We start from the raw sequence: 27,989 nt of genomic DNA, 5'->3' as shown, positions 1-27,989 counted from the left end.
CGACCTGCATTTTTGTTACACCCTGTATATTCGATTGATCCTTTGGTTGCCATTACAAAGTCTATAGGGTCGCCTGTGTATGCTCTGCTTGGGCAGTCCTGAACTGTGTCTGATCGTCTGTCTTGCAGCGCCACAGTCACAAGAAGGCGAGGGAAGTTTACCCCATCTGTAGAGGGAGTCGGCGCATCTTCCACAGTTTGTTCTAATTCGATTAAGGGCTACCTAAATCTTACGGGGACGTTCAATTTCGCCAGGTTTTTCTATGATGTCCTGTAGACTATGGTAATGCGGATCTATCTTGCTTTCCCAATCTTCTATCCATCGAGTATTTAAGTCAAAATTGGATTGCTGCAGCGCTTGAGCAGATTTTAGAGGGGGTAACCTGGATCGGAGACGGTTTCCAAGAATGTCGGGGTTGTCGTTGTGGACTAGAAGCTGGCGACTGTCCATTATTTTGTTATATCCTTTAACCAATGCATGTTCGCGGTGTAGGTTGGAGGGTGCTATATTACTAAGGGTAGGTAGCCACATTGTAGGGGTGAGCTTAATTGTGCCCGTTATTATACGGATAGGACGGTTTAGTTGAGTGTCGACCAGGTGGGTATGCTTGCTATTTAGCCAAACTGGTGCACAGTATTCTGCCACCGGATATACCAGGCCAAGAGCAGAGGATCTTTAATTCTACTAATAGATTTATATAATGTATATATTATAGTGAAAACTAATTGTAAGATACCATTGTGTACATGTATTTATAAATAAATATTTTGAATTGATGCTGTGGACCCCCATGTAGTGCCGCAGAGTTTCTGTATTATATTGTTGCGTGTTTTCAGTTTTGCTGCTGTTTTCGTCAGGTGTTCTCTGAATGTGAGCGTTCTGTCTACAGTAACCCCAAGGTATTTCGGGTATTTATTGTGTTTTAACAGTTTGTTATAAAAATACACTTGCAATTCTCTGTTTGCCAGCCTGTTGTTAAGATGAAAAGCTGATACCTCAGTTTTTGTAGTACTTGGTTGTAGTCTCCATTTCTTAAGGTATTCGCTGAGGATGGATAGGTCATTCGTGAGAGTGATTTCTGTAGTTTCTAAAGATTGGTGGCTTGTTGCAAGGGTCCATTCGTCAGCATATCCAAACTTCCGAGATTCGGTTTCAGGCATGTCAGCAATATAGAGGCTGAAAAGTAAAGGGGCAAGGACAGAACCCCGTGGACGGCCATTGTTAAGTTTCATTTGTCTACTCATCTCCTTTCCGATTATTACCTCGAAGGCTCTGTTTGTAAGCATATTGTCAATGAGGTTAATTATCTTTCTGCAGGGGATAATACGGGCCAGTTTATGTATTAATCCCTGTATCCAAACAGTACCATATGCTGCTGTTAGATCTATGAATACTGTTGCTGTTTTTTGTTTCTTTTAAATACTAGTTTCTATAAAAGTTGTTAATGACAGCACTTGGTCCGTACAGCTCCGATGAGGGCGAAAGCCAGCTTGTTCAGTGGGGACGTTTTCTAGTATCCTGTGCCTAATTCTGTTGAGGAGAAGCTTTTCTAATAGTTTGTATACCATGCTGAGTAGAACTATGGGACGGTAGTTTTCTGGCTTATCGTTTGATTTGCTCGGTTTCGGAATTGCAATTATCTTTGTTCGCTTAAGTGAGAAAGGAATGTTGCCTGACTGAAGTATAAAGAACATTGCAAACCACTGTTTCGTGTATGCACCACTGTGTATCAAGAATTCAGGATGGATACCATAAAACCCAGGTGCTTTACCTGATTTCATCTCTTTCAGCGCATGTGTGATTTCATGTTTAAGAATTCTTGCTGAATATTCAGATTCCGTTCTGTTCGTTTGTTTTAATGCCCTTAAGTCTCTTTTTACGTTGGTAGTATGTGCTCGATCTCGTAGAGCTCTGGATAGAAATACTATATGGGAGATGGGAGGCAACCTTGTTAGGAGACATTTTAGACTCTCTGAATTCCAGCTGGTTAGCTCCTCCAATTTTCCGTAACAGGGACCATGCCTGCCTGCTTCATTTTGAAGTCAAGGTTTTCGACAGTCTTTATCCATTTTTGACGTCTAGCGTTATCGATGTTATGTAAAAGCTCTTCGGCCATTTCTGGGTCACCACTTTCGAGAAACTGCGCGTGTAAGTCTTCACATGTTTCAGTCCATCCGGCCACATATTCTTTGCGATAACCCCTAGGGATGTTTTTCTTGACAGCGCTTATTACTGCACCCGCAAATCTCTCGTAATGTTTGCTGGTTGGAGGGACCCAGATCAAGGTCCAGTCTAGTTGTTCAGAGAACTTCTTCCAGTTTGCTTTTTTAAGATTCCACCTGGGTCGAGGATATGATCTAATTATTGGGATTGATATTCCGATGGTGATAAGCACAGGACGATGTTGAGTATGTGTAAGTCTGTAAGGACACTTCTCCCAGTTGTTAGTGGTCTGTCATTGGTATCATTTGAGACAAAGCATAGGTCTGGGTTATATTCTTTTCTACATTTAGCGGATTTAAATGTTCCTCTGTCTTTGGTATCAAAAACTTAATATGTGTTTTGCTCTTCGGACCATTCTACTAGTGCCTCCCCATTTTCATTATTGGTGGTGTACTTCCACATTTCGTGGTGGCTGTTGAAGTTGCCGATGTATATAGTAGGATGTGGATGAGTCTTTAGCACTTCTGGGTTCCATGTAGTGGCTGGAGGTTTATATATGTTAACTACGGTAATTTCTCCAATTTTGGTGACCACTTCATGTATATTATTTTCATTGGAAGCAGAAAGCAGGAAACCATTTTATATATTGCTGCGAATATATATTATGTTGCGTCGCCGTAATATTTATCGTAAGTGGCTCCCAGTAAATCGTAGACAGGTATCTTTCCCCTTAAATCCAGCTGGACTTTGTCTTTAATATGGGTGTCTTGTGTTGCAACCAGGTCAATGTCGTTATCGTGTAGGATTTTTTGCAACACTTGGCATTTTGCTTTGCTTATGCCCTCGATGTTAAGGTAACAGACTCGGATACACGGTCCGATATCTCTAGTCAGTTGGTTCTTAGAAGAACCTTTCTGAAGAAGATTTCTGTTTGTGATCTGTAATGTTGGCAGGAATTTTTTTTCGTTCGTCTGTCGCCAACTTTTGCTAGTTCATTTAGCGTTACCCAGGGTGCACCACGTGGAGGCGAACTAGTGTTACACCCCTGTGGTGGAAAAACAAGGGTGACTGATTTAAACGGCGCTTTTAAATAAATAAGCTTATTAATTTTTGTTAATATATGTATATAATTTTGGTGAGAATAATAGAAGAATGGTTCAATTGCATTGTTTTTTATTATATAATAAAATATGCTAACAATTTTAAAATCTCAGTCCAACTAAAGCAAGCGGTGGAGGAGGAAAGCTAGAGATGTTTTCAAATGTGAAAAACAAGGTTGAGGGTATTGGAGGTTGGTTGGGATCCAGTATTCCAAAATTAAGAAAGTCAGACACCGATAATCCTACTGATGGTCAGGACCAACCGCCTATTGCAGAAGCTTCAGAACCTCACACTTCTGAAATCCACGCCCCCAAGGACGATGATGATAACTCAAGGTAAGTTGAACACCAAAAATCATTCTAAACATTGCAAATATTGATCAGCGAATAAATATAACTTTCGATTTTGTTTATAACTAGGGTATAGTGCGTCTAGAAATTATATGCAGACGCTACAATAAACTTAAAAAATACTCAAATGTTGAATATGTTGCCTATTTGAGTCCATTTCAATTTAGATAAAGAGAAATGAATAAAAAGACTTACGGGACATCCTAGTGTAAAAGTACGAAATTCATATAATTCTTTGGGAATTCTAAAATAAAAAGTGCTGTACCAATTGTTTTGATAATTTGCATGAGCATTTATTATAAAAAGAAATACATGTAAAACAATTTTCATAAAAAAATATTCAAAATTAAACGATTTGTGCGCCATCTACTGGCAGCGTGAAAATAAAAACATACACTCCTGCAGTGATTGGGACTAATACAGATCCCGAAACATAAAATTTCAAAGTTATTATTGAAATATAAGTTATTTTCTATATCATCAACTAGGGGTTTTTTGATCGGATAAAAAATGTCAATTTGGCGGTGTTTGAAACTGAAAATGTTTTAGCTAATTTTAAAATTTTTTTTCAACACTGCGTCATTTTTCCAAATTTTAATATTTTTCAAAAATCCTAGTTGATGGTATGTATAGGAAATACCTTACATTTCAATAATCACTTTAAAATTTTATGTTTCAGAATCTCTATTAGTCCCAATCACTGCAGCAGGGGAGCTATGTTTTTATTTTCACGGTGCCAGTAAATGGCGCATAAATCGTTTAATTTTCAATTTTGTTATAAAAATTGTTTTACATGTACTTCTTTTTATAATAAATGCTAATGCAAATTTTCAAAACAATTGGTACAGTACTTTCTATTTTAGAAATTCCCAAAAAAAGTATATGCATTTCGTACTTTTACACTAGGATAGCCCCTTTAGGAATGAACAGATTGCTGCGATAAACGGCAACGGCGATTAAAGAGAACCAACACATTGGTGCGACGATATCTCGTAGATATAACGTTAGTACTGCGTTATATTTTGTTAACGCAGGATTATAAAAACATCAGAAAGAAGGATAAATTATGGGATGAAATAGGCCAAGAGATCAAAGAATCTCGTATTTTACCAAGTATTTTAATTTAGATTTGATTTATTTTATTATTATTTATTATGCTAAAGCAACTAGCAAGATCAAATTTTCCTCCGATTCTGAAGAACCCATTCCAGACTTGCTGTAGTCGTCGGTTCAAGTGATCAATTAGACAAAACACGCCGTCGTCACAGCGACTATCGCAACATGACATGTTCATGACATGAAAAAACGCTGTCGCTTATATTGCGTGATAAATCGTGTCTTCGACGCAGCGATTAAATCGCAGCAATCTGTTCATTCCTTTACAATCAATTTATTCTACTATGGACGACCGGTTTCGCATACTATAATTTACTGTGCATCCTCAAGTCTCCGGTACGACAAAATTAAATGCTGAAATAATTACAATAACCAGTATTAGGGTGCTAGTTGGTACAACAAATCAAAGTGAAAAAAGGAATTTTTTATAACTTGTTTAAAAATTGTTCAGTTTATTTTGATTTACCAACTTTAACAAGTTTTCACAATGTTAATTATGCTTATATTAAACTTTATAAAATTTTAAATACAAAAATGAAACTAAAAAGAAAAATAAAAGAAAAAAGTTGAAGAAAAGAAGTTAAAATGGGCTGGACACATGATAAGAATTAGTGGTGACAGACAAGTGAAAATGGCATGGGAGGCCAAAGCAGTGGGTAAAAGCTCGAGAGGCAGACCAAGGAAAAGCTGGAACACTAGTGTAAACGAAATACTTAAGAAAAGAGGAACATCCTGGCAAGAAGCAAAAGTTTTAGCAGCAGATAGGAAGAAGTGGCGCAAATTTGCAGATAGTATCATATAAAGGAAGAAACCTCGACAAATATGGATATAAGAGGCAATCGATTATGTATGTGTAAAAAAAATGAAACTTTATTGACAAACTGCAGAAATTTCAGCTCCTAATGTTTTTAAACAATTGCGATGTCAATTGTTCTTTTTTAAAATATGTGTTTTTTCACAACCTTTCATATTGCGTATTTCAGCGGTTCTCAACTTTTTTGAGTGATGTACCACCTACAGTTATTTTTATTATTTTTGATACCACCTATATATTTAAATTATATTATCAATACTTACTAAGTACTACTATTTTAATTTTTTCTGTGTTTTGTGTACCACCGCCAATAATGATATGTACCACCAGTGGTACATGTACCACATATTGAGAACCTCTGGTGTATTTTGTTTTTTGTAAAGGTTAAAACGGTGCAGATAATTTAAGTAACTGTCTAAGGCGAAAAATGGTACCTCATTCTACATGAATTATTTGTAAGTAAACAATTAAAAATGAATATACTTTTTTAAATATGTACATAAATATCTGAGACCTTACGAAGAGACTGGGGCCAAAAAGCCCTTCGAAATATTGACAAAGCACATGTACATCCATTTGAAAAAATTGCCTTTTTTCTCAAATGGTATAAATAAATCGAATTGTTTAAAAACTACTCGACTGATCGGGCAAATCTTTTGCACATAGTAACTAAATAAAAACTCATTGTGAAATAAACTTACGTGCGTAGAAATCCGCCCACTTAAAAATTTGGTCATTTTTGATGTCTCGTATTTTTTAAACCTGTTGGCCGATTTAAGTGATTTTTTGAACATGTTATAGCCTGATTCTTTAACAATACCGCTGTCATAATACTGTTGCTAAACAGGTAAATTTTCATTGTCTACCGGGTGTACGAAGCAAACTGTTTTTTCTCAAAGTTCGCATCACTCTGTGGAATATTCTAGCATTTACAAAACACTGAAATTAAAACCCAACTACAGCCTCAGGTTTTCTTAATATTCTCTTTTTTGATTCATTCGCTTATGTTGGATAATAAAAAAGTTAGGAATACACGGTGTTTTTAAATAAGTATGGCAAACTTTAAGAGGTAATTTTGTATGAAAAAGTAATGACAGTTTGTTTTATAAACGTATGTTCGCAAACGCTTCGAAATTTTTCTTACAAACTGACGATTTATGTATTGATTTAAATCCGGTTGAGATATGTGAATGAAATTTGGTGGGTTTTAAGACTTAGTTATTGCACATTTTTTGACATACAATTAAAAGTTTAATATTCACCATTAGCGTGCATACGGGTAATATGATCGGTCATATTACCCGTATGCACGCTAATGGTGAATATAAAATTCTTAATTGTATGTCAAAAAATCCGCAATAACTATCTCTTAAACCCTACCAAATTTCATTTGCATATCTCTGTATTGGGATTCACAGCATCCATTATTAAGCATCCAATTAAGAGCAAGACACATTCTTTTAAAATTTAAATGTCCTTGGTAAACAAACACACGTTTGTTTATTATACACATTACGTGACCAAGGATTACTCCACACAAGTGTACCAGTTGTCAATCCGGCTGTGTCAGCGATTCCATATTACATATTCCTAATTCATGGCCAAAGCCGACTCAGCATAAATAATATCAACACTTTCTCTTTTATTTATATACACAGAAAACATCGGCGGGCATCAACCCCTATCGTAGGGGGTATCTACCCCCAACCACTCTGAGATGGTCCAGATGATGTAGAACCAATATATCTTAACTGGTTTTAAAGCAATAAATGAATCGTCAGTTTGTAAGAAAAAAATCAACATCCCGTATCTAGGAAACAAAACATTTGCGGACCTGCGTTTATAAAGTAAACTGTCTTTATTTTTTCGTGCAGAATTACCCCTTAAAGTTTGTCGCACTTATTTAGAAACACCCTGTATTGATGAAAAACATGTCTAGTTGTTAAAGTACCTAACTTTTTTATTACCCAACATAAGCGAATGAATAAAAAAACACAATGTTAAGAAAACCTGAGGCTATAGTTGGGTTTTCATTTCAGTATTATATAAATGCTAGAATATTCCACAGGGTGTGGTGAACTTTGAGAAAAAACAGTTTGATTCGTACACCCGGTATACAGTGAAAATTTACCTGTTTAGCAATAAAATTATTACAGCGGTATTGTTAAAGAATCAGGCTATATATTATAACATATTAAAAAAGTCACTTAAATCGGACAACAGGTTTATAAGTGGGCGGATTTCTATGCACGTAAGTTTATGTTTTAAATATTTTTATTGTTTATTTTAATAATTATAAACAATTAAAAACTGCTTACTTTTGAGTTTAATTCGCAAATAAACATTTTTTAATTTAGAAAACTCATTTTAAAGAGCAAGTATTTTCAAGAAAGTTCAAGAAATGGGTAGTTTTTTCACCAACTTGAAATAAATGAAAAAATGTCGCTTTTTTTGCTTAAATGTTAAAACATTAAAACCGTTAAAAGAATTAAACCAACCCATTAAACATTGGAGACTTTAATAATCTATGTAGTAACTTAAAAAATATATCTAATAAAACGGCGCGAGAGTGGGAAGAATTATATCGAAAATACAATATCTAACAGTGGGAGATTTAAATATGTATTTTTAAATTCAAAGGCTGATGTGCTGGAAACAATGGAATTTAAACGTGATACCTCTTCAGGCTATATCTCTACTTCTGATAAAAACAAATCCAAAATCTAAATCGTTTAAATATTATGTTTATATGGAAATACGTCACAATTGATTGTAATGAAATTGACATTTCTAGCATTTATAAAATACTGAAATTAAAACCCAACTGTAGCATCAGATTTTCTTAACATTCTGTTTTTTGATTCAATCGCTTATGTTGGATAATAAAAAAGTTAGGTACTTTAACAACTAGCCATGTTTTTCATCAATACAGGGTGTGCGACAAACTTTAAGTGGTAATTCTGCATGAAAAAGGAATGACAGTTTGCTTTATAAACGCATGTCCACAAATGTTTCGTTTCCGAGGTACGGGGTGTAGAAATTTTTCTTACAAACTGACGATTTATTTATTGATCTAAAACCGGTTGAGACATGCAAATGAAATTTGGTGGGTTTTAAGAGGTAGGTATTGCGCATTTTTTGACATACAATTAAGAATCTTATATTCACCATTATTTACATTACTTATTATATTACATCACCATCTCCGTGGTAGGTCTTAATATCAGAAAATCCTAGATTAAGAAAAAATGCGAAATTTCTGTGAATTTAACAAACCAGATCCCATAGATTTACTTATTGGCGCAAATTTATTTTGGAAATTAATGCTAATTGGCCAAATACGTCTGAGGTCACATCAGCCAGTATTACAAAAAACCTCTTTGGGGTGGATTTTTAAAAATTATTAAAAAAACACATCTTGACGATTTTTTTTAAGATGTGAACCTTTCAGATGGTGTCTTTTATTTTTTTTGTAAAGGTTAAAACGTCACAGATAATTTAATTGTTTATAAAGCAAAAATGGTACTTCATTCTGCATCAATAATTTGTAAATAAATAATTAAAAATTAATATATTTTTTAAAAGCATGAAATTTGAGACCTTATGAAGAGAATGAGCAGTAAAAATTTTGATTTTTCATATTCCAGGTGAAAAGTAGCGCCCAGTAATTTTTCTGGGGTATAACTAAAATTCAATTCAAAGCGTATGAGTTTTAACACGAATATATAAGTTAAATGATATATACAGTCCATCAGCAATCGAATACTATTAAACGTTCATAGGCAGTGGACTAATTAACACATAAATTAATAGTCGTAGATAAATATTTTTATTCAATGTTATCAATATTTGCAATGCATTATATATTCAAAGCTGTAAAGAGAAAGTAAGATAAATTTGATTTTAAAATTAACTTGTAAGAACTTCTTAGAAGTTCTTATAGAATAATACATCTTTTAGAAATGCCGTCACTTTAACATTTGCTATACTTTTAATTTGTCTCCTTGAATATCAACATATTCTTCTACGCATTTAAACTAAGGTTCAAAGCATTTTTACACTTAAAAAGAAGTAAGTAAAAAAACGAGATGTGGCACTTCGGGAGGCATCTAAACATTCCGTATATGTATTTGGCACCTAGGACTTTTCTATTGGTTCTTTGCGGCACGCGGTCATATTTCAACCAATAGGCGGTGAGGTGCCAAACACGTATATGGAATATTATTTGGTGCGAAATTCATATACGGAATGTTAAATATTCCTAGACCAAAGTAGACTTTTATTAACGTCAGTTAAAAGGAGATTGATTTTAAAATATTTGTTAATACAGTAGGTTCCCTCTATAACGAGAACTGAAATGGCAGACCAATTACCTCGTTATAAGCCGATCTCTTTATATCAGCCAACAATAATTTTGTGCATGCTTATATGAATATGTAGTTTTCTAAGACATTAACTTCCTATAATGAAGGCATTCCGACCAATATAAGGTGCTAAATATTGTTTGAATGACGCTTTTGAAAAAGAGTCGGTGGATAAACAGGAAGAAGTTGACAGGTGATGAAGTTTATTACATCACTGGCCTCAATAGGCACACAGATTTTAGACATTTCTGTATACAGGCAGCTGGGGTATTTATTTATAGCCATAACCGCGAAAAAATAGATAAAGATACATGTTCTTCTATCTCATTTTATCTCGTTATAACCAAATATGCCTTATTATAGAGGGTTATAGTTCAATAGGAATTTCATGGGACACCTAATGTATCTCGTTATAAGCGAAACCTCGTAATACCCGTGTTCGTTATACAGAGAGTATACTGTATTATTAAAGAATTAAAAGAATAAGTCAATCCAATAGGAAATAAAACAAAATATATTTACATAATTAATGAACAAAAATTAAATGTTTTAAATGTAATATGTATGCGAAATCCAATGTCCTTCCCCATGTTTAGTTGCATTTGTTTGATGCGATGTTGGACGAAAGTTTGTGACGCCTTTTTAATATTTTTTAGAAGGTTCATCTTTAGGTGGTCGTCCAAATGGTAATCTTTTTGACCCTCTAGTAACTCCCATATTTCTTCGGCTGATTGATGTTGGTTGAACTCTTATATTGGCCTTGTGTCCAAATCGCCTTGCCGAGGAACTTCCTGCCGTGTTTATTAAAGCTTTCCCAAGCCAATTTGGTTTTAATATGGGATAATCTTTCCTGCAATAATTTTAACGTTGATGAATCAGTTCCAAATGTTACATTTTTATCTTGTAGGGTATTAATAAATCTGCAAAAGAAAGTCCTTGTTGTTCAGCTGTTTCATTTTTGTTTAAAATAATATCTTCTCTAATATTATTTCCATCAATGTTATTGAGGTTGAACGTTGAAAAAAGATATATTAAAAAAGTGTGCAATCGTAGCTTGATACTTGCAAAATGCACCCAATCTTCCAATTGCGCATCTTCAAAATCCTGTTGTTATATCGACTTCGTAAAGCACACTATTATTTTGCTCACTATACTAAATTTATAATCAAGATGCAGTAGAAATAAATAAACTAAGACACGTTAAATGCTACTACGCTACTAGGAGCACTCCCGAATCATAATTTACAATGTACACTAATAGACGAAGCAACGAAGCATTAAACCTAGGAATTTTGTGCAGTAAGATGAATCGTCATGTAACGTTTTGCATTCGATTTGAGAGAGTGTCAGGCAACTTTGTGAACTAAATTCATCTAGGGCAAAAAATTTTGTGCATAGGAAAATGCATTTTAAAAGTGCATCTCGAAGAGGTGAAAATGAAAAATTTAGAACTTAAGAAATATTGACAGAAATGAGTTGAATTTTTATACTCGGAGGTTTTGGGGATCGCTGAGCACGAATTTCATATCGTCGATGGTCTCCAAGGTACCTGGTGCCCACGGTGGAACTCGTCACCTAGAGTTTTACGTTATAATCATTAAAAATCAATCAATATCCATTACTCGGGGGGTTTTTGGGGTCGGCGGCCACGAATTTAGTATTGGCGATGGTCTCCAAGATACCTGGTGCCCAGGGTGGAACTCGTCGCCTGGAGTTTTATGTTATATTCATTCAAAATCAGTCAATAATCATTACTCTGAGTGTTTTGGGGGTTGCTGAACAAGAGTTTCATGTGGTCGATGGTCTCCAAGATACCTGGTGCCCAGGGTGGAGCTCGTCGTCTGGAGTATTATGTTATAATTATTCCAAATCATTTAAAACCATTACGCGGCGAGTTTTGGGGGTCGCTGAGCACGAATTTTATGACGGCGATGGTCTCCTGTGTACCTGGTGCCCAGGGTGGAACTCGTCGCCTGAAGTTTTATGTTATAATCATTCAAAATCAGTCAATAACCATTACTCTGAGGATTTTGGGGGTCGCTGAACAATAATTTCATGTGTTCGATGGTCTCCAAGGTACCTGGTGCCCAAAGTGGAACTCGTCGTCTGGAGTTTTATGTTATAATTATTAAAAATCATTTAAAACCATTACTCGGGGAGTTTTGGGGGCCGCTGAACATTAATTTCATGACGGTGATGGTCTCCAAGGTACCTGGTGCCCAGGGTGGAACTCGTCGCCTGGAGTTTTATGGTATAATCATACAAAATCAGTCAATAACCATTACTATGAAGGTTTTACTGGTCGCTGGGCACCAATTTAATGTTGGCGATTGTCTTCAAGGTAGGTATACAATAATCTAAAAAATACGTGTTAAATTAAATGTTAGTGCACGTATTCATAATCAATTTATTTGTATAATATAATGAAAAAATTAATAAAAAAGTAAAATAAAATAAAAAAATATATTTACTTAATTGAAGTTACACAAATTTCTCTCTTCCGCAATTTCGAAAACCAAAATTATAACACAGCGCAACTATAGACTGTAGATAATGAAAATTCCTTTGATACCAATCTTAAACGGCTTGATATTATAATATTATTATTTATTCTATAATTAACAAAACTAATAAGTTTAAAATATATGACTTTTTCAAAACACTAACATTAAAAACTTACTTTGCTTTAAAATACGGTATCACTTTTTAGATGTTTTTTATAATTAATTAAAAATTTCTAAAAGCACAGAACTACATAACAGTGTAGCTTGGAGGTATTTACACATATACTATGCTTTGTTTTTAAACCAGGAGCAGTAAAATAAAAAGACAGATTTACACCCAAGAAAGTCAATAGAATAATCACCATATACATCTGCTTTTTTGGTTGATCATATCGGCCTTCGACGGTAATCCATCAACATTATATACGTCGCTAGAGAGTTCTAAAAACCACTGTTTTTTTATATAAAAGCAGACTAGAAATCTAAAAATTAAAATAATACCGCAGAAAACACAAAAAATCGCTGATATAACTTAATTACCAATTATGCCAAAATTTCATAAATGTCATTAGTGTCAAAATTTAACGACAACTGCTTCGAAAGAGACAAAATTTTAAAATAATTTTTAAATAGCTAATTTTTTAGGATATAATATAAAAGTGTTTTAAGAAAAATTATTAATGAAAAATATATTTAGCGACCCTCAAAACACCGAAATAATGGATATTGACTGATTTTGAATGAATATAACATAAAACTGCAGGCGACGAGTTCCACCCTAGGCATCAAGTACTTTGGAAACCATCGCCGACATGAAATTCGTACTCAGAGACCCCAAAAACCCCCGAGTAATGGTTATTGACTGGTTTTGAATGGTTACAACATAAAACTCCAGGCGACGAGTTTCACCCTGGGCACCAGGTAACTTAGAGACCATCGCTGACATGAAATTTGTACTAAGCTTCGTACCCCCAAAACCCCCAGATTAATGGGTTTCCACTGATTTTGAATAATTATGACATAAAACTCCAGACGACGAGTTCCACCAGGTACCTTGGGCACCATCGCCGACATGAAATTCTTTCTCAGGGACCCTAAAAACCACCAGGGTAATAGTTTTTGACTAATTTTGAATAATTATAACTAAAAACTCCTGGCGACGAGTTCCACTTTAGGCACCAGGTACTTTGGAGACCATCGCCGACATCAAATTCGTACTCAGCGACCCCCAAAACCCCCAGGGTAATAGTTTTGGCTGATTTTGGTTAATTATAACTAAAAACTCTAGGCGACGAGTTCCACCCTGGGCACCAGGTATCTTGGATGCCATCGCCAACATTAAATTCGTGGCCGGCGATCCCAAAAACCCCCCGACTAATGGATATTGACTGATTTTTAATGATTATAACATATAACTCTAGGCGACGAGTTCCACCGTGGGCACCAGGTACCTTGGAGAACATCGCCGATATGAAATTCGTCCTCAGCGATCCCCAAAACCCCCGAGTATAAAAATTCAACTCATTTCCGTCAATATTTCCCAAGTTCTAAATTTTTCATTTTCACCTCTTCGAGATGCACTTTTAAAATGCATTTTCTTATGCACAAAATTTTTTGCCCTAAATGAATTTAGTTCACAAAGTTGCCTGACACTTTCTCCAATCGAATGCAAAAATTTCCATGACGATTCATCTACTGCACAAAATTCCTAGGTTTTGGGCTTTTTAGTGCTTCGTTGCTTCGTCTATAAGCATCAAAATTAACGCACCACCTCAAAAATGGGACATATTTTATGTCTCGTATTTCCTAAACCTGTTGTCCGATTTTAGTGATTTTTTAATATGTTATAGCTTTATTCTTCAAGAATATCGATGTCATAATATTGTTGCTAAACAGGTAAGTGTCATTGTATACCGGGTGTAACAATGATAGTGTGTTTTTTCCTCAAAGTTTGGAACACCCTGTGGAATATTCTAGCGTATATAAAATATTGAAATTAAAGCTCAACTGTAGCCTTAGGCTTTCTTAACATTTTGCTTTTTGATTCATTCGCTTATGTGGGATAATAAAAAAGTTAGGTACTTTAACAACTAGCAACGTTCTTCATCAATAAAGGGTGTTTCTAAATAAGTGCGACAAACTGTAAGGGGTAATTCTGCATGAAAAAATAATGACGTTTGCTTTATAAACATATGTCCGAAAATGCTTTGTTTCCGAGATACGGGATGTTGCATTTTTTCTTACAAACTGACTGATTTATTTATTGCATTAAAACCGGTTGAGATATGCAACTGAAATTTGGTAGGTGTTAAAAGGTAGTTATTGCGCATTTTTTGGCATACAATTAAACATTTTATATTCATCATTGGCGTGCATACGGGTAATATGACCTGGTAATATAACCCGTATGCACGCCATTGGTGAATATAAAATTCTTAGTTGTATGTCAAAAAATGAGCAATAACTACCTCTTAAAACCTACTAAATTTCATTTGCATATCTCAATCCGCTTTAGAGCAATAAATAAATCGTCAGTTTGTAAGAAAAAATTCAACATCCCGTATTTCGGAAACGAAGCATTTGCGGACATATGTTTATAACGCAAACGGCCATTATTTTTTCATGCAGAATTACCCCTTAAAGTTTGTCGCATTTATTTAGAAATACAAAATGTTAAGAAAGCCTAAGGCTACTTACAGTTGAGTTTTAATTTCAATATTTTATATACGCTATTATATTCCACAGGGTGTTCCAAACTTTGAGAAAAAAAAACACTATCATTGTTACACCCGGTATACAATGACCGGTATACAATGACTTATTGTTTAGCAACAATATTATTACATCGATATTCTTGAAGAATAAAGCTATAACATATTAAAAAAAATCACTAAAATCGGACAACAGCTTTAGGAAATACGAGACATCAAAAATGTCCCATTTTTAATTTGGTGCGTTAATTTTGATGCTTAGTGTATTATACATACATCGTAAATCCCAAATCATGATTTCTAAAGTTTATACATTGTAAATTACGATTCGGGAGTGCTCCTAGTAGCATTTAACGTGTCTTAGTTTGTTTATTTCTACTCCATCTTGATTGTAAATTTAGTATAGGAACTTTGTATAATTTTTTCATTCATAGGAGATTCTGACCAATAGAAAGCTACAGAAATAAAAATTACAGCGATAATTTTTGATAATATCCCGTCGTCAAGCTTTACATCAGATGCCCTTCGTTACTACGCAAAAAGAAACATTCAGTGACATTAATGACAATTAATGTTTTACAACTTTAATTTTATTATATTATTACATACTTTTATTCATTCCACAATATTATATACAATCATATCCTTCACACATATATCTACCTCACTACAGTAATCTTTAGTTATTTAATTTTGTCAACAATTATTTTCCAACTTTTAACAGACATAATTATTCATTGCAATAGTATACTAATAAATTTAACACAATAAATAGCCACCTTTTGTATTATACTGTTTTCTCGCAATATTCTACCGTTTACCTTCAACCTGTTGCCTGCTTGCCTTGTTAGGCAACCAACAGTACATCACATAAAAATACTCTTAAATTCTGGTTTTTTGGTTTGTTTAGCTTTGTTTTTCCACGCAAGTCTAATTATCTTTTATTATGTAGTGTATTTCCTTGTTTCAACAAAACTCAACTTTCATCTCGTCATTTCACATTCGATGACGTCACAACTTAAACCATGAAATATACCTGCATTAAATTTAATGAATCTATAAGTTATTCTGGAACAGAGAGTTGCTAATTTAAACTTTACAGTAGATTTTATTATTCAAATAATTTAAATTATTTTTGCAGACAAACCTTTGCATTTTATTAAAAATCCAAAATCAAATGAAACTTTAACCAAAAATTGGCTTTATCTTGTCATGTCATGTCACTCTTGTCAAATTGTATATCCACTTCCTAATTTCTCAGTTGGTCTGTGCCCATTGAATTGGCAAGTACCTAGCATCTTCGAGCAGGGAACCATGGCACCCTTTTAGCATGTGTTCCACTTTATCTATCAACATCGACTTGTAGTCATAAAATTTTAATATATTATATTATGTAAACCATATACGATGAGGTTAACACTATTTACAGTGTGCTAGTTTCAAACTACTCGGAAGGATGTAAGTATTCCCACATTTTTCATTTTAACAGTCACAATTTTAACCTTTAACCACTAACGTGGAAATACTTCATTCTAGGCACTGAAGATGTTCTGTATAGAACGAAAACGTTTTGCAATCCATGACATTTTATAGTTTTAAATAAACGATTTTATACCAGAATACATCTCGAAGTTTTTACTTCTGTATTGGTTTTACAACTTGTCACAGAGAACACCAAGAAACAGGTTTAGCAAATATTCAGGTGAAGATATCAATAAAATATTAGTTAAAATGATTTAAAAAGACAGTTTTATTCATGAAATAATCTCAGCAAATTACACTTGATCTCTAAAATTATTATCGACTTGTTGCCCTCGTGACACTTTGACATGATTTCGTAAATTAAAACTGTCAAAGTGTCACTCGGGAAACAAATCGATAATTTTAGAGCTCTCGTGCAATAACTACTGATAATTTAATTATATTATCTTTCTGTTGTAAATATTTAATTTTTTCTAATTGCCTTTTAAAAAGTAATCTTGGAGCTGCATCTCTACTATTTGCAAAATTTCGAAGCCGTCTTTTATAGTATTCTTCTAAGGCAGTACAGCTAAAGTCTATTAAAGCTATAGCATTAAGTATAAGAATACATATATAGTTATAACTAAACATAACGAAGGACATTGAAGTTCGCATAAATATTACATTTTAAACACTTAATTTGTTTTTATTAATTATGTAAATATATTTTGTTTTATTTTCTATTGCATTGTTTTATTTTCCTTTAATTCTTTAATAATACATTAACAAATATTTTAAAATCAGCCTCCTTTTAACTGACTTTAATAAAAAGTCATCTTTTTTGGTCTATGAATATTTAACATTCCGTATATGAATTTCGCACCAAATAACATTCCATATACGTGTTTTGCACCTCGCCGCCTATTCGTTGAAATATGGCCGCGTGCCGCAAAGAACCAATAGAAAAGTCCTAGGTGCCAAATACATATATGGAATGTTTAGGCCTCCGGAAGTGACCGAGGAGGGGAAGTATGGCTAATACATATCTTAATTTATTTTAGTTTAATTTAATTCCTTTTAATTTATTTTATTTTATTTTAATTTATTTCAATTTATTTTAATTTCTTTTTGAAGTTATACTTCTTTAGGCTCGTTTGGGAGTAGATGTATACGTGCGCGAATTCATCAACATCTTGGTGCCAGGCGCAGATGAAACGTTATACGTTTGATCTGATTGGGTATTACAATGACTTGTCAAAAATTATTCAATATGGCGGCTGTGGGTAAACAAATGTTGTGTTTTAGTCATAGATAAGTTTTAGTTTTTATTGTTGTGACAACAGAAACAAAAGTAAGTTTATAATTGTAGTGACTTTTTAAATAGTTTTTAAAAGCAAATTGTAAATGTTCTGTATTGTAATAAAAAATTACATACCTACCAATTTGGAAAATGTAAAATGTAGTAGGTAATTCTTCAATTTACACAATTTGACTTCTAACAAAATGTCTACCAATCTTCATCTAATATATTTTTTCTTACTCTATATTTTGTTGGAATTTATAATTTTAATTCCAAACAAATCAAATTAATTTGATTAGACAATAAGCAAAAATTACACACTGGCAACAAATTTAAAACGTTCAGTTGGGTGTGTCTTAATGTATGAATTTTAATGCAGCTTGATTTGCAATCGAACGACCCTAATATACACGGGTTCGATCCCCAATGCCAATTTTTATTTTTTATTTTCAACGAAAATAAAGCGTTTATAAATTCGCAAAGTCTGTGTGTTATTGCGTCGCCACTCCTGCAATACTTAGAGCAGATTTGTCGGTGGATTCGTATGTAGTTTTGTCTTCTGAATCCGAATCTGAAAACGGCATTTCGATATATCTAACCGTCTTCGAGATAATCGACCTCAAAGTCTAAAATGTGACGTCACAATCCTTTTATTTTCCGCCGACATACCAAACGTCAGCTGACATCGTTTATAGTAAGTAGGCTAGTTTTTTTTAATCTGAATTTGTTAAGCAAAGCATAGGTAGGTTATTTACATTTGAGTTTGACATTTGGTGAATGTCAAACTAAATTTTAAATTAAGTATTAATAAAATATCAATGACATCTGATAGTGAATTTAATTATTATGTAAAATAAATAAGATGTTCAAAAATACAATTTGAGTATATTTTGAAAGCAATAATTTATTAACTTTAAAAAGGTTTATACGAGTATACGGCCTTCCCTTTAATGGGACTACCTAATGATAAATGGACTGTTCCATTTGTTATAAAATGAAAAATTGTTATTATAGTCGGTTCGCTAAACTCAGACACAACTGGCTAGTGATTTTAGTAGGTAATTTTTTTGTTTTTTTGCCAATTTTGCCGAAATTGGCAAAATTACTAATTATTTAGTAATTATTAAATATTTAGTAATTATTTTTTTGTCGAATTGGCAAAATTACTGACTAAAATCACTAGCCAGTTGTGTCTGAGTTTAGCGAACCGAATATATGAAATGTTGTTTGGAATAAAAAATTATGGTCTTACATGTGCAATTACATCCTTCTAATGGAAAAAAATATTTGAAGATTTTTCTCAAATTATGGATACCAACAACATTTTCATTTATAACTCTTTTATTTTTAATTTGACGAAGAAAAGTTATTCTTCATAAAAAGCTCTTCATGGTCTAAGATTTATGATGCAACCATCATAATATATCAAATTGTATTAATTTTATACGAGGTATATAAAAAATATGAATTTCGATCAAGAGTAAAGTACCTTTATAATTCACAACATTTAAATTAGAATGATATAATTGCACATTAAAACATAATTTTTAATTCTGAACAACTTTTCATAATAGCAAATTTTCCATACTATGAATTAAAATACGTAAATAAACAAAGTTTTCGTTATGATAATGCTCGAATTTTCAGCTTGTTTTTTTTATACATTTTATGATTGTAAGTATACATATTTATTATATAATTTTTTTTCAGAAAATACGTATTAGTTAAAATTTTTGCCAACAATTGTTCAGAAATCATTTCTTTCTGGCATTTTTCAATATGTGTGTTTTATTCTTTTATTTTTTTTTTAATTTTTGGTATTGTTTTAATAACATTTTTGGAAAATAGTATTGAGTATTAAAATTAGTTTAATATTTGAATAAAATATAAATAAACTGTTTAAAGTATATTGATTTCGTTGAAATCGTATAATAGAAGTATAACTTCTTACGTGCGTACAACGTACACACACTTTTTTTAATTTTATTTTACTTTAATTTATTTTATTTTAATTTAATTTATTTTATTACGTATTGTTTTAATTGATTTTACCTTATTTTATTTTAATTTATTTTATTTTATTTTAATTTATTGTATGCTAATTTATTTTATTTTATGGCGAAATGCGAATTGGATTGCGTTAACTACTCCACGTAGCGTGTGGTCGCATGATCTGCGGTTTCCGTCGTTACATCGCATTTCTTTTGCTTTAATTTTTTTCACTCTTCTGCGCGATCCATTGCACCCGATACTGCACGTAGCCCGCGATAAGAAAGCTATGCTTTCTTATCTCTCCTATCTTTTCTCTCCAAAAAATGAGCTTTTAGACCGGGCTGTATCGTCGCCCCCGCTAACGAAATTATTCCGATTCGATTTTTTTGCACAAACTTACTCAAAAAGAGGTCCTTATAACATATCCACTGGGTGCCGGGCGGTACCGTGGTCGAAAAATTGTTTTTTAAACAATTTTTTCAAACAAATTCACAAAAATAATTTTTTCATTTCGAAACATATTTTTTTAGATAATTTGGGTCATTCTGAGCAAAACAGGTCTCCTGTCATTTTTCTCTAAAATGATTGTTGTCGAATTATATGCGATTAAAAATTTGAAAAATGCGAAAATAGCCATTTTCAAGGCTTAATAACTCGATTAATCATTATTATTATGAAATTCAAAAAGTGACCAAATCAAGCTTTAAACCCCTTATTCAAGGTTCTGAATAAATTTTTGTCATTACTTTATTACAAAGCTGTTATTTTTAAGTATTAACAATTGGCGCTATAGTCTATAGTCCAGAATGTATCGCCACCCCCGTTAGTGAAATTATTCCGATTCGATTTTTTTGCACAAACTTACTCAAAAAGAGGTCCTTATAACACATCCATATGGTGCCGGGCGGTGCCGTGGTCGAAAAAGTGTTTAAACAATTTTTTTTTAAACAAAATTCACAAAAATAATTTTTTCATTGCGAACGATTTTTTTTAGATAATTTGGGACATTCTGAGCAAAAAGTCTCATGTGATTTTTCTCTAAAATTGATTGTTGTCGAGTATACGCGATTTAAAATTTGAAAAATGCGAAAATGGCCATATAATTTGACGACAATCAATTTTAGAGAAAATTCACAAGAGATATTTTTTGCTCAGAATAACCCATATTATCTAACAACAATCGTTCGCAATAAAAAAATTATTTTTGTGTATTTGTTAAAAAAAAATTGTTTTAACACTTTTTCGACCACGGCACCGCCCGGCACCATGTGGATGTGTTATAAGGACCTCTTTTTGAGTAAGTTTGTGCAAAAAAATCTAATCGAAATAGTTTCGCTAAGTGGGGCGACGATATAGTTGGACTATAGCGCTAATTGTTAATAATTAAAATAGCAGCTTTGTAATAAAATAATGACAAAAATCTCTTCAGGACCTTGAAGAAGGGGTTTGAAAGTTGATTTGGACACTTTTTGAATTGTATAATAATAATTTTTAATCGAGTTATTATGCTTAAAAATGGCCCTTTTCGCATTTTTCAAATTTTTAATCGCATATAACTCGACAACAATCAATTTTAGAGAAAAATAACAAGAGACCTTTTTTGCTCAGAATGACCCAAATTATCTAAAAAAATATTGTTCGAAATGAAAAAATTATTTTTGTGAATTTGTTTAAAAAAATTGTTTGAACAATTTTTCGACCACGGCACTGCCCCCCGGCACCCTGTGGATATATTATAAGGACCTCTTTTTGAGTAAGTTTGTGCAAAAAAATCGAATCTGAATAATTTCACTAACGGGGGCGACGATACAGCCCGGTCTATTTAAAGTTTTGCGTTGTTTTAATAATGTGGCGACAGTTTTTCCGAAGAAATTGGACGAAATAATTCGTCATCTTAAAATCAGACAAATATCCTCTTCTCCAAATGTATGCTCCAAATTCCAAATCGCGTTTAGATTCTTTTATTCATTGACTAACCTTGCAACTCGTGATTCAAACATTTTTAATGTTTTCTGATTATGGTGATGTAGGCGGTCCATATCAGAAACTTATTTGTGATAAAATACATATAAATAATTTTGAAATATCCAAATAAATAACCGTATACAAAGTGTTTTTTTTGCCACCAGTATACAGGGTGTCCAGAAACTCTACCGGCAAACGAAGACATGAGATTTCTCAGATAATTTCAAGTCAATTTAACCCAACTCACCTAGTCCGAAAATGCTTCCTAAGGGAGCTAGAGCTCTTTGAAGATGGCGTCATGTAATTAGTTTTTCTTAAATATCTCCAGAACGCTTCTATTTAGAAAAACGAAAACTGGTATGCATATTTACTTTCGAGAAGTGAATCGATTCCATCCATTGTGAATTTCTAGTACCGGTCATAGGCGTCCGTTTTGGGTAGGTTTATTTTATCGCATAACTTTTTTGTCTTTAACTTTTAAGCATTTTTAACACTGAATTATTAAATTGTGAGGTATTCTAGTACTAAAAGGTACTCTTGCTTTAAGTCAGTAGAACACACCGTTTTCTAGAAAAATCGATTTGAAAGTTTTTCGTTTTTGGAATTTGAAAAAATAGAAAAAAATTAAAAAAAAACGATGTATTTTACTAACTTAAAGCAAAAGTAACTTTTAGTACTCGAATACCTCATAATTTAATAATCTGGTGTCAAAAATGCTTAAAAATTAAAGACAAAATAGTTACACGCTACTGTAAAATAGACCTACCCAAAACGCATGCCTATGACCGGTACTAGAAATTCGTAATTAATGAAATCGATTCATCTCTGGAATATAAATAAATGTACCAGTTTTCGTCTTTCTAAATAGGTTTTTTTTTAATTTATTTTTGAAATTCAAAGAACGAAAAATTTTCAAATCGATTTTTCTAGAAAACGGTGTATTCTATCGACTTAAAGCAAGAGTACATTTTAGTACTAGGATACCTCACAATTTATTAATTCAGAGTCAAAAATGCTTAAAAATTAAAGACAAAAAATTTATGCGATAAAATAACCGTTGCCCCACCCAAAATGGACGCCTATGATCGGTACTAAAAATTCGCAATGGATGGAATAGATTTACCTCTGGAAAATAAATACGTGTACCAATTTTTGTTTTTCTAAATAGAAGCGTTCTGAAGGTATTTAAGAAAAACTCATTACAAGCAGCCATCTTCAAAGAGTTCTAGCTCTCTTAGGAAGCATTTTCGGACTAAGTTAATAGGGTTAAATTGTCTTAAAATTATCTGAAGAATCTTCTGTCTTCCTTTGTCGGTAGAGTTTCTGGACACCCTGTATAAGAGTACTATTCCATTCGTAGTTTATGTTTAAAACAAAATAAAAAAAATTTTAAGAAACGTTTTTCTTTAGTTACGAGTGACTAAAATTAAAAATATAAAAAATCAACTAAAAAGCAAAAAATAAAAAAATTCAAACTCGAAGGATTAGTCGAAAAAAACTGTTAGACAGATTAAATATACAAAAATCTCACACATTCGTTAAAAAATTGAAAAAATCTAACACATTCGTTAAAAAAAAGCGTGGGACGGTTCTTCATCGAATAAACGGTTTTCGCCCCACGCTTTTCTTTAGCGAATGTGTTAGATTTTTTCAATTTTTTAACGAATGTGTGAGATTTTTGTATATTTAATCTGTCTAACAGTTTTTTTCGACTAATCCTTCGAGTTTGAATTTTTTTTATTTTTTGATTTTTAGTTGATTTGTTTATATTTTTAATTTTAGTCCCCGTAATAGACCGGTCTAGGTAGACTCAAAAATAGGAGTGAGGTTACAATAATTACCATCATGTTGAAAATTGGCAGGATTGTTCAAAATACCATCACAAATTAAATCTAAAAAGTCCTCATAAATCCGACCCGAGCTAAACAATTTACGCGGGGTCAAAGGTCACCAAATATGGTTTTTAGCGATTTTCAGCGAACGGTAAGTTTTATCATAAAATTAGTTCTGACAAAAAAATTGAGATTATATAATTATCTATAAAAATATCTTAATAATTTTTTTAAGAGCCACCATTTTTAAGATACAACGATTCAAAGAGTTGAAAGAGTTCTAATCGTCATAATATGTATTAGTACACCACGTATATACATCACTGAAGTTGTAATACAAGTAAACATAATATTTTATCGGTCAACTTAATTTATATTACACATAATAATATAAGATATTATAAATATGATGTTTCTACTATACAGCTTGCGGTCTACCGAGGGATGCAATGTATAAGCTGTATTATATTACAGAGCCAACAAAAAAATCTTTACAAAGTGAATGTAACGCGAAAATAATAAGAATTATTATTTCAATTTTACGGCTTATTCTTAACAAAAATAGTAAATTGATATTACAAAGTAGTAACTTATAAAAATTCTTCTTACTTATGCGTCTTATTTAATTTGTAAAGATGGGTTTTGTCGGAATAAACACGTTCTATCGGTACGTCGGATAATCTAAGCACCTTACCTATTCTTTTCTCAGAAGGGTTTGAACATAATGGAAGCCAATTTTCTAGTCAAAATGTTGAAAATATGCTGTTGAAAAAAATTACTGCAGACAATATATCGGTAAATATATCGGTAAATAATGATGCTGACGTAATGATAATTGAAACAGCCATAGAGCAATTCTATTTAACAAATACAACTGTTGTAGGTGAAGATGTAGACTTGCTCGTATTACTCACTGCTCGAACTCCAGTCGAAAAACTAACTTTTTTTTAAAACCTGGAATAGCTCAACAGTAATCGGAAATATATTCATCGAAAAATGTATCTATTTTTGCAGTGTCAAAATCATATACTATTTTTACACGCAATAACTGGATACATCTGTATTTTTCATGAGTAGTGTGACCAACTTAAATTCAGTCGAATTCGGGACAACGCTGAAAAAATATACCTGTAATCCGGGACTTTTCAACGAAAATCGGGCCATTTTTTTAATATAGAACTTTAATATCAGCACTGTTTTGTAATCGTCTTTTCAGAAGGCCATAATTAAAATACAGTAACGAAAAAAAGTCCACAGTTTGAGTTTTTATAGAAATACACTTCTAAAATAAATTAACGCATCACCTTAAAACTGGGTCATTTTTGATGTCTCTAATTTACTAAACCTGTTGTTCCATTTAAGTGATATTTTTAAATATGTTATAGCCTCGTTCTTTAACAATATCGCTATAATAATATTGTCGCTAGACAGGTAAATTGTCATTGAATACCTGTATACCTACCAAACTGTGATTTTTTCTCAAAATTCGCGCGACCTTGTGGAATATTCTAGCATTTATAAAATACTGAAATTCAAACCTAACTATAGCCTCATGCTTTCTTAACATTCTTAACATTCATAATTCATTCGCTTATGTTGGATAATAAAAAAGTTAAGTACTTTAACAACTAGCCTCGTTTTTCATCAATATAGGGTATTTTTAAATAAGTATGGCAAACTTTAAGGAGCAATTTTGCATGAAAAATAATGACAGTTTCCTTTATAAACGTATGTCCGCAAATGCTTCGTTTCTGAGATAGGGGGTGTTGAAATTTTTATTACAAACTGACGATTTATTTTTTGTTCTAAAACTGATAAAGATATTCAAATCAAATTTGGTGGGTTTAAGAGGTAGTTATTGCGCATTTTTTGATATATAACTAGGAATTTAATATTTACAATTGGCGCGCATACGGATAATATGACCCTTATGTGCGCCAATGGTGAACCTAAAATTCTTAATTGTATGTCAAAAAGTGAATAGTAAGTACCTCTTAAAACCCACCAAATTTCATTTGCATATATCAACCAGTTTTAGAGCAATAAATAAATCGTCAGTTTGTAAGAAAATTTTCAACACCCCCTATCTCGGAAACGAAGCATTTGCGGACATACGTTTATAAAGCAAACTGTCATTATTTTTTCATTCAGAATTGCTCCTTAAAGTTTGCCAGACTTATTTAAAAATATCCTATATTGTTGAAAAACATGGCTAGTTGTTAAAGTACCTACAGTAGGAAAAATGAAAGAATACCCATGAACGAACATATAAAACACGCTGTATTTTTCTGTCACCGTGTCACATAAAAAATTGGCCAGCGCAAGTACATGTAATAATTATTACTACATGTATTTGCGCTGGGCAATTTTCTTTGTGACCCTGTGACAGGAAAATACAGCATGTTTTATATGTTCGTTCATGGGTATTCTTTCATTTTTCCGACTGTAACTTTTTTATTATTCAACATAAGCGAATGAATCGAAAAACAGAATGTTAAGAAAACATGAAGCTATAGTTGGGTTTTAATATCAGTATTTTATAAATTAATGCTAGAATATTCCACAGGGTGACGCTAATTTTGAGAAAAAATCACAATTTGATTGGTACACCCAATATACAATGACAATTTACCTGTCTAACAACAATATTATTGCAGCAATATTGTTAAATAATAAGGCAATAACATGTTAAAAAAATCACTTAAATCGGACAACAGGTTTAGGAAATTCGAGACATTAGAAATGACCAATTTTTAAGGTGGAGCGTTAATTTCTTGGCGAAGTGTATAATACCACGATATTAAATGCATGCGTTTTGGATGTGGTATTACCTACACTCTAGAAATTGTCTACTTTTTTTCGTCCCACCAATTCAATTTCATTTAAATTCTTAGAAAAATTCAAATCTTAAAATTTCAAAATAGACTTTTTTCAAAACATTGAAAATTCGGATGGCCGGGAAGCCTTGTCCGGGACGCTGGGACACAACTTCGTAATTCGGGCCATGTCCCGGATTTTTCGGACTAGTTGGTCACACTATTCATGAGGCGTAAAATGACTGTTTTTAAAATGTTTGAAAAACAAGATTTACTTGAATGTGCTGAAGTTTTTAAAAATTTAATTCAACTCCACAAAAAGTTATTTCCAACGGAAGTAGCTTTCTTCTCTCGGAAATAAAAAACAAGCGCAGTTATCTTGTCTTCCTCCAACCTCAGCGGCTGCTCATCAACATCTTTTTCGGGTGTATTACCAAGTTCAGGTGTGGCTTGGTTATCAGCTAGATCCAAAAGACTGGGGATGGAAATTAGTCGACAGTTCATTAGAACCAATTCAAACTCCCACCTGCGCCGGAAAAACTCCTGAACACAATAATTGTGTTCAGGAGTTTTTTGCAGTTTTAAAAAAATTATTTTTTGCAACTGTAAAAAGGGATGTAGCGCTAAATGTGGTTGCAAAAAAGTTGGACTATTTTGTTCGGTAGCATGCACTAATTGTCAAAACTGGTCGTGCTCCAATGTTGAATCACCAACAATTGAGGATTCATTTGATTCTATCGAGGAGCCATGCGATGTGTCATTATTGGGACAATTTACTTGCACCCAGGATGAACAAGAAGAAGAAGAAGAAAAACTAGAAGGAGAAGAGGAAGCAGAAGTATTAGAAAATTATAAACCAGTTGGATAAATTTCCCCTTTTTATAACTTTTATCATTTTTAACCCTTGCCAATATCAATTATTCAATAGCTTTAAATTAAACAGAATCATAAAAGATCCGTGGAATAGGCTTACTGGGGAATCCACGTTAAAAAAACGCGCTAAGTACACTAACTCAAAGGTGGTGTGGAAACGTGTGCGCATATTATGACGATTACAACTTTTTGAATCGTTGTATCTCAAAAGCGGTGACTCTTAGGAAAAAAAGTAATAAGACATTTTTTATAGATAATTATCTGATCTACATTTTTTTTAGAACTAATTTTATGATAAAACTTACCGTTTCGCTGAAAATCGTTAAAACCTATATTTGGTGACCTTTGACCCCGCGTAAATTTTTTAGCTCGGGTCGGATTTATGAGGACCTTTTAGATTTCATTTATAATGGTGTTTTGAACAATCCTGCCAATTTTCAGCTTGATGGTAATTTTTGTAACTTCAGATGTGTAAGTTGACCTGAGTATAACTAAAGAAAAGCTTTTCTTAAAAATGTTTTTTCCAAATTTTTTTATTTTTTACTTTTTAGTCTTACACTTTTCAAACATTAAAATATATGTATAGAACATATGATGTACAAACATGAAAAGTATTCGGAATCGGCA

The 27,989-nt window shown here is 32.7% G+C and overlaps 1 protein-coding gene across 4 annotated transcripts in view; it reads left to right on the top strand.

The window, feature by feature from the left end:
• LOC114336211 (synapse-associated protein of 47 kDa) overlaps positions 1-27,989 on the top strand; it is a 161,356-nt gene that overhangs the window by 30,114 nt on the left and 103,253 nt on the right. For all 4 annotated transcript variants that reach the window (XM_050663315.1, XM_050663318.1, XM_050663316.1 and 1 more), the window contains exon 2: positions 3,378-3,599. In XM_050663315.1, the coding sequence (XP_050519272.1) occupies positions 3,378-3,599 (222 nt within the window). The remainder of the gene's footprint in view (positions 1-3,377; positions 3,600-27,989) is intronic.

The sequence above is a fragment of the Diabrotica virgifera genome, chromosome 10 (genome assembly GCF_917563875.1).
Source record: "Diabrotica virgifera virgifera chromosome 10, PGI_DIABVI_V3a".
Taxonomy (NCBI): Eukaryota; Metazoa; Arthropoda; class Insecta; order Coleoptera; family Chrysomelidae; genus Diabrotica; species Diabrotica virgifera.
Note: the sequence above shows the minus strand (reverse complement) of the source record. Positions and strands in the feature narration are given on the sequence as shown.